The sequence below is a fragment of the Oncorhynchus masou genome, chromosome 24 (assembly GCF_036934945.1).
Source record: "Oncorhynchus masou masou isolate Uvic2021 chromosome 24, UVic_Omas_1.1, whole genome shotgun sequence".
NCBI lineage: Eukaryota > Metazoa > Chordata > Actinopteri > Salmoniformes > Salmonidae > Oncorhynchus > Oncorhynchus masou.
In genome coordinates, this window is record NC_088235.1 from 65,571,420 (window position 1) to 65,585,596 (window position 14,177).

General features: G+C 43.3%; 2 protein-coding genes across 4 annotated transcripts in view; one reads left to right on the forward strand and one right to left on the reverse strand.

Annotated features, from left to right (window-relative positions):
- The first annotated feature begins 814 nt into the window (after window positions 1-814).
- Window positions 815-7,249, forward strand: LOC135512498 (BLOC-2 complex member HPS6). Its single transcript, XM_064934579.1, has one exon. It carries the CDS (start codon window positions 1,094-1,096, stop codon window positions 3,950-3,952), a length of 2,859 nt encoding a protein of 952 aa, XP_064790651.1. The 5' UTR covers window positions 815-1,093; the 3' UTR covers window positions 3,953-7,249.
- Window positions 7,250-8,924: 1,675 nt separating this feature from the next.
- The window catches only part of LOC135512499 (prominin-1-A-like), a 44,251-nt gene continuing 38,998 nt past the window's right edge, over window positions 8,925-14,177 (reverse strand). For all 3 annotated transcript variants that reach the window (XM_064934581.1, XM_064934582.1, XM_064934583.1), the window contains 6 exons: window positions 14,025-14,078; window positions 13,813-13,893; window positions 11,748-11,816; window positions 11,420-11,509; window positions 11,210-11,322; window positions 8,925-9,417 (listed from right to left, as the gene is read on the reverse strand). In XM_064934581.1, the coding sequence (XP_064790653.1) occupies window positions 9,366-9,417; window positions 11,210-11,322; window positions 11,420-11,509; window positions 11,748-11,816; window positions 13,813-13,893; window positions 14,025-14,078 (459 nt within the window). In that variant the 3' untranslated portion in view covers window positions 8,925-9,365. The remainder of the gene's footprint in view (window positions 9,418-11,209; window positions 11,323-11,419; window positions 11,510-11,747; window positions 11,817-13,812; window positions 13,894-14,024; window positions 14,079-14,177) is intronic.

The window sequence follows — 14,177 nt, forward strand, 5'->3', positions numbered from 1 at the left end:
AGCACTACCTAGCTTGCTTGCTACCTTGTTAGCACCCACATGAAGGTGAGGCTAGCGCGGTTATGCGAGTGCCGCTTGTAAATGACTTAAATGTAAATGTAATGTAATAGTGTAAATGAGCGGTGATGCCCAATTTCCACATAACATGGTAATTTGGATAGCCGCAGTAGCTTCGTCCTCATGTGGGTGCTAGCAAGCAGGCTAGGGTATCAACAGCCATTACAGTAGGGGCTGGAAGCTATAGTGACCTTCGATTGGTCGACAGTGCCACAATGTCTTGGAGTATTACCAAAACATTCAGCTGTCCCAAACGTTGATCCCACCATGTTCAGGCTCCCTCACAGATGCTCACATCACCCAACTGTCCCTCCGCCCACTTCACTGACTTCCCTCAATTCAAAATGAATGGGGCTCCGTTGTTTTATCACCCCAACATGTTATGTGGAAAAGCACTGTAACATCTGGCATGTGTTACCAACGCCTGGGCAGACGAACGCGCCATTTGAAAGACAGCTTGCGGTTGTGCCTTGATTGACAGTTCAATGCTTCATAAAATACTTCCAACGATTTCGTCATTCAGTCACTTAATAATCACAATTTTATGAACGTTTTTCGAATGCATATTTTAGGAGTCATTTAGAAGTGTTGTATATCACCAATTTGCGTTTATTTAGTTGTACTGCTGTTCAACAATTTTCACATACTGAAGATGGAACAACCTACACAGTTCAACGTTCTGTGATGCAGTCTTTGATGTTACGTATTTCCCTCTCCACTCCTCCCCTTTCAGGAAAAAAATCTTTGTATCCGGAAATTAATAAACTCGTGATGTCAGGAGGTAGCTAAGCATCCAGATGACTAGCTTGTTAGCTATAGCTAACTACTTTTATGTATAAGATTTAAACTGTTTTGAAATGTCGACAGTTAGCTACATAGTAAGAGAGGTTTTCATCGACGGAAGTGGGATTACTAAAGCTTACGACAAACGGTTGATTTAACCGCTGACGGGTTCCAGCTTGCAACATCCGCAGTCTGAGTTGAGATTTGTGCTAGCGTTAAGCACCGCATCGAATACCTTCTCTGCTCTGTAGACATGATGCAACGAATGTTGGAACAAGTGACAGATTTCGTGGACTTTACTAGAGGTACAGATTTAAACGAGTATCTAAGACAGACGTATTCGAATAACAGAAGTTGCAAAAACAATCTATCAGATGTGCGCGTGAGCCCAGATGGACGCCACATTCACGTCATTCTCCGCAAACCCAAGGTTGGTCTCATGACTTTTGACAAATATCAGAGACCGCAGCAGATCCAGAGCCAAAAGCACCTAGATTTGGGGATGACTCGGGCTGTGCCCATTGTGGATATTGTATATTTTGACGACAAAAACAGAGACGGCGGTGTTGCCCTGTTAGCTGTCATATTCGAGAATGGAAAAGCAGAGTTTTGGAAATTTCTGGAACTCAAAGGGGGATGGCATCCCCTGCACACCGCGGACCTTTGCAACAGCCCCCGGGCTAAAGTAATCTCTGTCTCGGCCAGTCAGAACTACATCGTCTGGTGTGAGGAGCGGCCACCGTCAGAGAGTTCATTACTTGTCAATGAGACCCACAATTTCAGGTACTGCATCTGCAAACGAACCTATGAGGTGGAGGAAATGGCTGTCAGTTTAGGGGGCATGAAAATTGCTCTGCACAACAACCCCCGTTACAGCGTCATCAGCTCAGGTGAGAATGTTTACCTACTACCTGATTTGAAAGACAAATCCACCATGTCCCTCTCCAAATTCTTTCTCATGTGGTCCCCCCGGTATGACACATTCAGAGTGAGCAGCACCTGTAAAGGTAATCTCCTCCAAAAAGACTCACCTTCTACTAAAGAATCTGACTTTAGAAGGTTGATAACAGACTGCACGGGATACCTATCAGCCCTTAGCCCCCCTGATATATATGGCTACTCCCCCACTGGCAGTGGAGGCCTGTTACTGCTGCTCAGCACAGGTTGGGTCAGTCTACTACAGAAGGATGGGGTGTTAAGACAGATCTACAAACTAGCTGACAACTGCCTAGCCAGCAGCAGTGCCCATAACAGCCTGAACGTGTACCAGGACACCCTGGCTCTGACCATCGGACGGACCCTCTACCTGATTGACACTACGTGTGGTGTGGAGCTGGAGAAAATAGCCCTGAAGAGAGAGGGGCTACTCTACGTGAACAGGACCGAGAGGCAGGCACCACACCTGCTGTTAGAAACCGGCCTATTTGTAGTGATGCTCCGGGACGGCGACCCCTGGGGCCACGACTCTGGCCCAAAGCAGAAGACTCCGTCCCTGGGTACAGGAGAGAGCATCAGCCCTGCGGCTCTACTGGTAGAGGCTGTGTTTGAGGAAGCCTGTAAGTATTACCAACAGAGAAGTCTTAGCAGCACTCGGCTCACTGTGGAGAAGTTAAAGAGAGGAGGGATGTTCCAGGCTCCTATCACTCTGGCAAACATCGTTGGAGACTACCTCCAGAGCAGGGGGGAAAGGGGAGTGGAGTTACCCCAGGGAGGAGGCAGGAGAGGACAGGAGAAGCTGCTCGGGTCCCTGGAGGCTGAACTGAAGGGGCTGGTCTCCCTAGAGGAGGTGAAGGGGGGATTGGTGAAGGAGAGGGAGGTGGAGGATGTGTGTGAGAGTCTAGTGCAGCAGGAGGTGGGGAGACTCCTCTTCTCGTCAGAGCTCGACCGAGACTCTCTACTCTACCTCAACTCCATCTTCAGCCTGTTCCCCGGTCAGGCCTGGAGGGCCACACAGAGCACTCTGCAGCTACGCTGCAACGGAGAGGGCTCTCTCTCCTCTAAAGTGCCCCCGGAGGTCTGGAAGACTGTCCTCAGCCCTGTACAGGCCCCCACTGTCACCGCAAACCTGCCCTACACCAATGGCAACAGCCAGTCTAAACACAAGCCACCCAAACCTTGCCCCAGCACTGGCTCTAGTTTTAAACTTAGCCCCAGCCTTAGCTCCAACTCCAGCCCACCTGCCGCTAACTCGGCCCTGCCTGTCTTCGAGCTCCTGTGCCACTCTGTCTTCTGTTTCCAGCCTAGCTGGCTGCCCAGGTTCCTGGAGCTGGCCCAGCAGCAGCAGACCTCTGCAGGCTTGGGGATGGGTCTAGGCCTTGGTGGCTCCACCTGGAGCTACTCTGGAGGTAGGGGATTTGCAGAGAATGGAGAGAGCCTCCCCCTGTATAAACGCGCCCTTTCAGCTCTGCCTCTACCTGGCCCCGGATCAGACCTGAAACAATACCCAGATTATGAACAAAACCAGGACTTGGAGGTGGATCTCCTTTTGGTGAGTGGTAGGCCAAACGCTGTCCTCCAGGCTCTGAGGATCTTGATGGGGAGACGACAGTGGGAGAGGGTAACCCAAGTGGCACAGCGGTTCTGCAGGCAGAGTCCCTTACTGAACAAAGAGATCTTTACTACCTTACTGTGTGAGGTGGCCCAGCATCGAGACCTGGATCCATACCTAGACCTCCTCTGGGCTCTGTGTCCTGAAGATCTTACGGTCACAGCCATACTTAACATTGTGCTGAAAAATATACCCTCATCATCTTCCTTATCTACATCCTTCTCCCCCTCCTCAAATATCCCTCCCTCCTCTCCCTTTGCTGACCCCCAGTCCAGCCAGTTGACCTTTGGGTTGTTGAAGCCGTTGCTCAGTAAGGTTCTACAGAGAGAGACCAGGCCCAACCAGCGATATGCTGACATCCTCCAGTCGCCCTCGTTCCCCCCTCCCACACCCCCTCGTCAGGCTAAAGGACTGCCTAGGTCCACCACCGAGCCTAGCATAGGCTTAGATCAGCAGCACAATGATATCATCAGCAACATGGCGGCCATCTTGGATCAACACGACCCATCTAAACACAGGACTGTCCACGGGGGCAGGGTGACATCCACTCCGAACCCCGACTGAGACGCGCACACACGCACACTGGTCTCTCACCCCATAATCCTTTTCTGACACTCAACAACCTGTCAATCCTGCCATACTCAAAACACACACACACAGTCTATTTCTGCTCTGTAGGGAAAAGTGCTCTTTGGCTGCGGCGATATCTTCATGTTACTCTACTTGATGTGCAGTGTTGGCTACGAAAACGTTTTAACAGAATAAAAATAACAAAAAAACTATTGATACCATTATTGAGATTTCAGTTGATTGGTATAGGTAGTAGTGGGTTGTTAGATTGAGCTTGGTCTAATCTGCTATTGAACAGCATACTTTAAGTGTTTCTTCTACACTGAAGCAGGACTGTGCCTGAACAACAAAATCAGTCAACAAAACAAAATGTCCTCTTTTAGGCAAGCTTCATTTGAGGTTTCTTTTCTGTTGTCTATCATAAGCAGATGAGTAACCATAGCTGACAGTTTACTTTTCGAACAAAATATTGCCTTAAAGTTATTCCAAGTTATTAAATGACTACTAAATCTTACCATTGTACATACCTCTCTTTGATTTTCATTTTGTATTTTAAAATGTGTATATATGTGGTGTTATTTAAGTGTTATTGTGTGATCAGGAATGCACACAGAGTAGAATGCTAGCTAAGAGTTGCCTTGCATTCAATAAACTCAGCCTTAATGGAAAGAACATTAATAGATTAATATACAGTATGTATTGATATTATGAACAGATTATTAAGTGTGCATGTCGCAGAGCTACCATTCTTGTATGTAATATGGTAGAACTCCATTAACTGTCCTTTTTTTTCTTTTTTTTATCATCAACTTGCTTAATATTCATTCATTGTTGTGGGTCTTGTTCAGCAGGCACAAAACAGAACATGGTCTCCAACAGAAAATGTTTAAAAAGCTACAATGAACATTCTCATTGGTCATGTTCAGGTTGTGCCTCTTGTGCTTCAAAATGTTTTTTCTAATTCATGTCTACTGTACACAACCTGGATCTTTTTTTGCTTTCGCCAACTCTGTGTGTCATAATATCCCAGGTGATTTACTGTACTTTAAACCTACTAAGAATCGAAAGCCCTTTGTCAGCCCATAGTGATACAGTTATCGGACCCTGACCCACAAACCTCTGTGTTGAATGTTTATTTGTTTATAATATTTTGAACCCTTGGCTCTAGGGGGTAAAGGTTTCATCTCTGGGATGTGACTTCTGGGTTTAGTGTATGTTCCTCATAAAGTCAGTCAATCGTCACACTCAAACATGAACTATTTTACTGAACGTGTCTGTTTGAAAATAACATTGATATAATGATACCTTTTCCAACAGCAGTGGAAAAGTTCCATAGTGAAACATGTTATTTAAGAGATTTTCAGCTGCTTTTGGAGGAAAATGTTCAGTTAAATAGTGCACATTTTCTTTTAGGGGTAGATTAATATTTATATCTTTCTACTTCTTTAAACCCTTGTTGCATTCTCTCTTTCTCTTTTCATTATCTTCTCAACCCTCTCTTCAGTCTCTCTTACTCCAGTTCCACCCAGCACATTCCTACCAAACTGCCCTGTAGAGCAGAGGTGATTCACTGTCTTCGAGCTCCTGTAATTTAATTTGGGGTAATGCTGTTATGTCCTTAGTAGGGGTGGGGTAGGCCCAAACCAAAGCACATCTCACACACGGCACTCTGCACCAGGTCATGTCTCCCTGCATGGGCCAAGTGACTGTAATGTCATTATGGATGTTAGACCCTCTGTCTGTTTCTCCTAACATTTTCTCTGTCTATCCACTGTTGGCATTTGCTCTTTCTCCTGTTAACATTCCCCGTCTCCATTTCACCTCTGCTCTCTTTCTCCTTCTCTCTCTGTTTTCTGCTCCATGATTGACACACACAGAGGAGTTCATGCTCTACATGCTGTATGTGTTTCTTCCCCATTGTCAGTATTACAGAATATCCTACTATTGTTTACTTGTCATGTCTGAGTAAAATGTTAAAGTCTGGAGATCAAACCTTGTAAACGAAGCTTGTTTTAAAGTGCCTACATTTTTTATTTTATAGAAAGTGTTCTTTAGCATTTAGATTTAGAATCAAACTGATTCTTTAAATGTTTTGCACAGTGCAGTAGTCCGAGTCCCAGATATGTTTGTGCTGTCATGCCAATGACATATGAGTTGGAATGACAGTACAGACAAATCTTGGACTCAGGCTAACAGAGCTGTGGAACCACCTCTAAAGAATATATTTGTTTATGAAATTATTTGTTTCTGTAGTCCTATCCAGATATATTCTGTGAAGTTGGTGAAGCCTAACCTGGTTAAAACTGACTGAACACTTGTGCTCACAAAATACGGCCTGCTAAGGCACACAGTCAGTGACACTCCAGAATGCTACTGGAATGACTGAGTTCCTTCAGGCAGCTGCTGCTCCTCATTCACAACCTAGTGTCACATATCTGCTCCAATGCAGTCACCACCACTGTTATAGATACAGCCATCAGAAGCATGTGTGTGTGTGTGTGTGAGTGAGTGACATAGGGTAATTTGTTTTGCCTGATCATGTGACTCTGCCAGTTAAAACTGGTCGCCTGCTCCGAGAGACAAAGATGACTTACTCTGTGCTGGAATTCTCCACCCATTTCCTTGAAGTGATTCAAGGAAAATCCCCCACGTAGATCAAACAGAGCATGGGATCGGTGTAATAACCCATACTAACACCAGCCCTATGCTTTTAAATCTGCGGAGGAGTGCACTCCAGTGAAAAGGGTTTTTAATTGGGATGCCGGGTATGGCTCATGAGATGCTGTGACTTGTGATGACATTGTTAGTTTGATGTTTTTGCACATCTACAGTCCTGGAGGGCCGCAATGGCAGTTTTTTTATTACTTTTAATCAGACTGTATACTCTCTCTGGCCAATCAGTGATCAATAAGTGAAACTAAAACCAGTAGGATTGCAGCCATCGACTTGAATTTGATACCTCTGCAGTATGTGAGAATGGATGGATGTATAAAGCCTTAGCATAACAAGAAAATCACATAAAACACCATTGCCAAGCATCCTACTATTCAATCCAGACAGGTGAATGTGCTCAGAAACGGAAGTCTTTGTTTATTTGCCTTTGCTCCACTTTGACAGGTGGAGTTCCCCTTTTTTATTGCCTGTTATCAAATTGTGTCTTTTCCGGTCAGCTATGATGACTGTTCCATGTACAGTACTTTAGCCTTCTGCAGTGTTTCACTTTCAGCCACACAGATATCAAATGTTTGAATGCAAAATGCGTGTGTTATTAAACCCAAGTTAAAACTTCTACATGGTCTCTGTTTGGTGTTTGCTATTTAGGAATATACTGTTTGATAGGATTGTGTTGTATTTTCTCAGTCTATTTCTAATTTAGCTAACTGGTTGTTGTCCTGCTAAGGCAACAATGTAGTATTGCTAACATCAGAAACAGTCAGGTACCCAGGCTAACTTGTTGAGTGTAATTGGGTGCGTTCCAGATAGCCATATTATGTGCAGTTTACGAGATCATTACATCATAGTGATGTGGTAAAGAGCTGATATTCTATGCAGGCCGAATGTGCCCAATATGTATGTCACTGAGAAATGCCCTTGTTTTTATCTGTGTTTCTGTTCTGTGAATAGTTTCTCATCCTCACCATAAGGCATGGCTCCCACATGTTGTTCTGGGTTGTTAGGCCCTTGACATTGCCAACTCACTCTTTAGATACAAAAACATTGTGATTGTTACCTTTTGTTTAAACTAGCCTGGTCCCATATGTTTGTCATAGCACAAACAGACCTGGCTAACTCCTATCTTGCTATGTTTAAACCCATTATAGTCAAAGAAACAGAGAAAACACTAGTAAATGTAGTTACATTGAGGACACATGACCCACTGCTCCCATAGCTTTGGGTTTTAAGCTCAATATGGCCATAGCCCAGCTATGACCAAGGGCTCAATTCAATCAGATCTGCTTTAGCCAACTTAGTGGATATTGTCTGAGGTGGAGCTGTCAAATCCACAAGTGGCTCCCAGCATTATACCTAAAAAACGGACATTGCCATTAGCTGCATGCCGTAGCATTAAGATAAATCCCATGCAGCCTTGTTTAAAAGTTTGAACACTGGAATGTGTTCACACTGGCAAAACATCCGCTATGCGCATGTCTGCAATCGTCGGTTAACGCTTGATCTGATTGAATCTAGGCCTAAATCTCTTTAGAGCTGCACACAGCTTAGTGTGTGGACCAGTCGAAGGATTAATGTGCGTGTATGCAGTGGGAGAAAATGTCCTTCCTTACCCTGTCTACTAAACAATGCCACTCCTTATTGTCATGGCTATGGAACTGTGTGTGTGTGTGTGTGTGTGCATGCGTGCGTCTCTTGTTTCACAGCAGACAGGCAGGTTCCCCAGGGGTGTGTGAGAAGGATATCATCATGTCGGTTGAATTATCATTAACCTTGGAGTGGGGGGGAGAGAAGAGGTGGAAAAGGGTGGTGGAGGGCCCCGCTTATTGTCTTACGCTAGATTTTCATCTGCACTGTTGATCGAGGATCCTCTGGAGTGACACCACCTGGCTGAAGACAATGGGGACTCACTATCTCGGTCTCAGATAATCCTGCTGCGGAGGGAGAGAGTGGGAAGGAGGCTGATCCCAGAGGCTAGAAAACTGCAGAACACTTCATATCGGTCATTGAGGTCAAATTCAATCTGATACCCAAACTTCCCTTTGCTCCCCTACTTCCCCCATCGTGATGCTGAGAGGTTGTGTTCACTGAATCAGGTGGATCTGTGCTGTAAACCTAAACGTATTGATTGATTTGCACCATTTTTAGACTGCATCCTGTAAACAGCAATCAATCACATGCAGAACACGTTTCTATTGGCCACTGCTGCTGGTGCTATCCTATCAGAAACATATTATACTACAAGGTACTATATCAGTAATATATTTGAGAAAGAATTAGCTAACACAAACAGTAGTCTCTATCAATAGTAAATCTTTAATCACAGTAGTTTGCACAATGCATGTCAGAAATAATTTTCCTATATAAACAGACCTACTAAAGTGCTTCGCAACACATATCCTACTCATCGTCTGGTTCAAAATTGTATCATTGCAGAATCAAATATTTCAATCAATATCATTCCTTAGAAGAAAATATATATATAAAAAAATGTAAAATGACATTGTAGACAAACAACACAATGACATGATTATAGACGTTATGTTGAAGCCGGCAACTTGTACCTACCCTATTTGATATATCATATATATTATGATATAATATATCATATCATTATTCTGGTGGTACATGCAGCGTTAGACCCATTCATGTCCCTCTGTCAGGGTGGGGTGGCAGAGCCCTGGTTCTATTCCCTGAGAGCAGTAACAACCCTTGCCAGTCCTCTCTTTCCCCCAGCTCAGTAGGGTTTGACTTGGGCTCGGGGGAGGATGTTCTTGGCTACGTGGTTTCTGTGAGGAGAGAGATGAGACAAGACAGAAAGAGAGATTGTATGTTGTTCCCATACCAGCTTCATTACAACAACGTTTCAATCAGAGTCATAGTGTCCTAGGCACGTGTTCACAAAAAGTAATAGAGTAGAAGTGCTGACATAGGATCCGTTCAGCCTTTTAGATCATAACAAATAATAAGATAATCATCTTATTATGGGCAGGCAGGGGACCTGACGCTAGATCAGCACTTGAACTCTGGTATATACAGTACCAGTCAAAAGTTTGGGCACACCTACTCATTCAAGGGTTTTACTTTATTTGTAATGTTTTTTACATTGTAGAATAATAGTGAAGACATCAAAACTATGAAATAACACATATGGAATCATGCAGTGAGCAAAAAAAAAGTGTTAAATGAAAATATATTTTCTATTTGAGATCCTTCAAAGTAGCCACCTTTTGCCTTTATGGCAGCTTTGCACACTCTTGGCATTCTCTCAACCAGCTTCATGAGGTAGTCACCTGGAATGCATTTCAATTAACCGATGTGCCTTGTAAAAGTTAATTTGTGGATTTTCTTTCCTTCTTAATGCATTTGAGCCAATCAGTTGTGTTGTGACAAGGTAGAGGTGGTATACAGATGATAGCCCAATTTGGTAAAATACCAAGTCCATATTATGGCAAGAACAGCTAAAATAAAAAAAGAGAAATGACAGTCCATCATTACTCATTACCTGGTTAAACAAAGGTAAAATAAATCAAATAAAACATTAGAGTTACCAGCCTCAGTAATTGCAGTTCAAATAAATGCTTCACAGAGTTCAAGTAACAGACACATCTCAACATCAACTGCTCAGAGAAGACTGCGTGAATCAGGCCATCATGGACAAATTGCTGCAAAGAAACCACTACTAAAGGTCACCAATAAGAAGAATAGACTTGCTTGGGCCAGGAAACACGAGCAATGGACATTAGACCAGTGGAAATCTGTCCTTTGGTCTGATGAGTCCAAATTTGAGATTTTTTGTTCCAACCCAGTGTCTTTGTGAGATGCAGAGTAGCTGAATGGATGATCTCCACATGTGTGGTTCCCACCATGAAGCATGGAGGAGGAGGTGTGATGGTGCTTTGCTGGTGACTCTTCAGTGATTTATTTCGAATTCAAAGCACACTTAACCAGCATGGCTACCACAGCATTCTACAGCGATACGCCATCCCATCTGGTTTGCACTTAGTGGGACGATCATTTGTTTTTCAACAGGACAATGACTCAACACAACTCTAGGCTGTGTAAGGGCTATTTGACCAAGAAGGATAATGATGAGTGCTGCATCAGATGACCTGGCCTCCACAATCACCCGACCTCAACCGAATTGAGATGGTTTGGGAAGAGTTTGACTGCAGAATGAAGGAAAAGCAGCCAACAAGTGCACAGCATATGTGGGAACTCCTTCAAGAAAGCATTTCAGGTGAAGCTGGTTGAGAGAATGCCAAGAGTGTGCAAAGTTGTTATCAAGGCAAAGGGTGGCTGCTTTGAAGAATATCAAATATAAAATATATTTTGATTTATTTAACACTTGTTTGCTTACTACGTGATTCTGAATGAGTAATTTTATAGTCTTGATGTCTTCACTATTATTCTACAATGCAGAAAATAATCAAAATAAAGACAAATTCTTGAATAGGTATGTCCAAACTTTTGACTGTTACTGTATATACAGGCCCTGGTCTTATTTCTGAATGAGTATTTCCCGCCCAGTACCTAAGTACAATCATCTGATGTATGTGTGTAAATGTGTTTGCTACTCACTCGTAGACATCGCTGTGCTTCATCCTCCTGTAGAACTTGGCCAGTTTGATGGAGAAGATGATGCTGGGGACCAGGAAGATCACACACCAGCCCAGACTGAACCAGAACGCATTCTGGACACAAACACAGATGTAGGTTAATAAACAATATTAGATTAACGCAGTGTATCATTTTCTGTGCGTGGGTGCGTGCATGAAATCATTTTCTCACCAGAGACTCCATCATATTTGAGCAGACAACAACCTTCGCTGAGTCCACAGCTTCTGCCACTGGGCCACAGAGACCAATCTGTTGAGTGATCTACATACCCACACACACGCACGCACGCAAAGACACACTCACACAATCAAATTTCATCAAATGTATTTTATAAAGCCCTTTTTACATCAACCACAATCACACATAAGGCTGAGGCTAAACTACACACACACACACACACACACACACACACACACACAGGAACCTAAAATTAAACCACACACACACAAGATACAGCAATGCAGTGATACAGTAGTAGTAGAATGCTAAGTGAACCCACCGTGAGGTTAGCCCAGTCAGCATACATCGTGAAGTACCCCATTTGACAGTCTAGGAACTCCCTACTCGCCTGAGAAAAAGAAAGAAAAACAAGTGTAAATTCCATACATTCCCTATTGACTCAGAAGTCATGAGAATCAGTGGAGCTTTGCAGCAGAAAATCAGGTGGAATTCCCTATAACTATGTGAAGTGTGCCGTGTGACTGTGGGCTAAGATGTGAGTAATGGCTGTGGTGCTACCATCTCTCCTTCTTTACTGTACAGAACAGCTGAGGTCATGAAACAGATGAAATGGTTCATCTTTCTAGGAAAGAAACCCAAATGAGAGAAATGTGGCATATGATGTCATTTTCTGGTTGTAAAGGAATTTTTTTGTGACTAGATACAGTGCCTTGCGAAAGAATTCGGCCCCCTTGAACTTTGCGACCTTTTGCCACATTTCAGGCTTCAAACATAAAGATATAAAACTGTATTTTTTTTGTGAAGAATCAACAACAAGTGGGACACAATCATGAAGTGGAACGACATTTATTGGATATCTAAAAAAAAAATTAACAAATCAAAAACTGAAAAATTGGGCGTGCAAAATGATTCAGCCCCCTTAAGTTAATACTTTGTAGCGCCACCTTTTGCTGTGATTACAGCGGTACGTCGCTTGGGGTATGTCTCTATCAGTTTTGCACATCGAGAGACTAAAATTTTTTCCCATTCCTCCTTGCAAAACAGCTCGAGCTCAGTGAGGTTGGATGGAGAGCATTTGTGAACAGCAGTTTTCAGTTCGTTCCACAGATTCTCGATTGGATTCAGGTCTGGACTTTGACTTGGCCATTCTAACACCTGGATATGTTTATTTTTGAACCATTCCATTGTAGATTTTGCTTTATGTTTTGGATCATTGTCTTGTTGGAAGACAAATCTCCGTCCCAGTCTCAGGTCTTTTGCAGATTCCATCAGGTTTTCTTCCAGAATGGTCCTGTATTTGGCTCCATCCATCTTCCCATCAATTTTAACCATCTTCCCTGTCCCTGCTGAAGAAAAGTAGGCCCAAACCATGATGCTGCCACCACCATGTTTGACAGTGGGGATGGTATGTTCAGGGTGATGGGCTGTGTTGCTTTTACGCCAAACATAACGTTTTGCATTGTTGCCAAAAAGTTCAATTTTGGTTTCATCTGACCAGAGCACCTTCTTCCACATGTTTGGTGTGTCTCCCAGGTGGCTTGTGGCAAACTTTAAACAACACTTTTTATGGATATCTTTAAGAAATGGCTTTTTTCTTGCCACTCTTCCATAAAGGCCAGATTTGTGCAATATACGACTGATTGTTGTCCTATGGACAGAGTCTCCCACCTCAGCTGTAGATCTCTGCAGTTCATCCAGAGTGATCATGGGCCTCTTGGCTGCATCTCTGATCAGTCTTCTCCTTGTATGAGCTGAAAGTTTAGAGGGACAGCCAGGTCTTGGTAGATTTGCAGTGGTCTGATACTCCTTCCATTTCAATATTATCGCTTGCACAGTGCTCCTTGGGATGTTTAAAGCTTGGGAAATCTTTTTGTATCCAAATCCGGCTTTAAACTTCTTCACAACAGAATCTCGGACCTGCCTGGTGTGTTCCTTGTTCTTCATGATGCTCTCTGCGCTTTTAACGGACCTCTGAGACTATCACAGTGCAGGTGCATTTATACGGAGACTTGATTACACACAGGTGGATTGTATTTATCATCATTAGTCATTTAGGTCAACATTGGATCATTCAGAGATCCTCACTGAACTTCTGGAGAGAGTTTGCTGCACTGAAAGTAAAGGGGCTGAATAATTTTGCACGCCCAATTTTTCAGTTTTTGATTTGTTAAAAAAGTTTGAAAAATCCAATAAATGTCGTTCCACTTCATGATTGTGTCCCACTTCTTGTTGATTCTTCACAAAAAAATACAGTTTTATATCTTTATGTTTGAAGCCTGAAATGTGGCAAAAGGTCGCAAAGTTCAAGGGGGCCGAATACTTTCGCAAGGCACTATGCTTGTGTTTGTGCATGCGTTTGAACGTGCATGTGTGTGGTTACTCACGGCCTTGACTATCTGTGTAGTGTTGGTGTTGAGGAAGTCTTGAGCTGTTCCCACTTTATTTAACACATCTCCTACTGTGCCCTAAAGAAGAAAGAGGTAGGGAGGGAGAAAGAGAGAGGGATGAGCATGCATTGCATAGCTACATGTTTTCATTGTTTAAGGAAAGAACCCTTGCAGCTCATGCTTTCTGAACATTCTGCAGTATTACTTACATTGATCTCTGATGCTATGACACTGAGGGCAAATATGTTGGAGTTCAACTGAGTCTGAAACACAAAAGTCAGACAGGTAATATATCTATTTACAATATCTAGGACTCTGCTCTGGATAATGACCTCTTAAGGATTTATAAAATAGTCATCGAT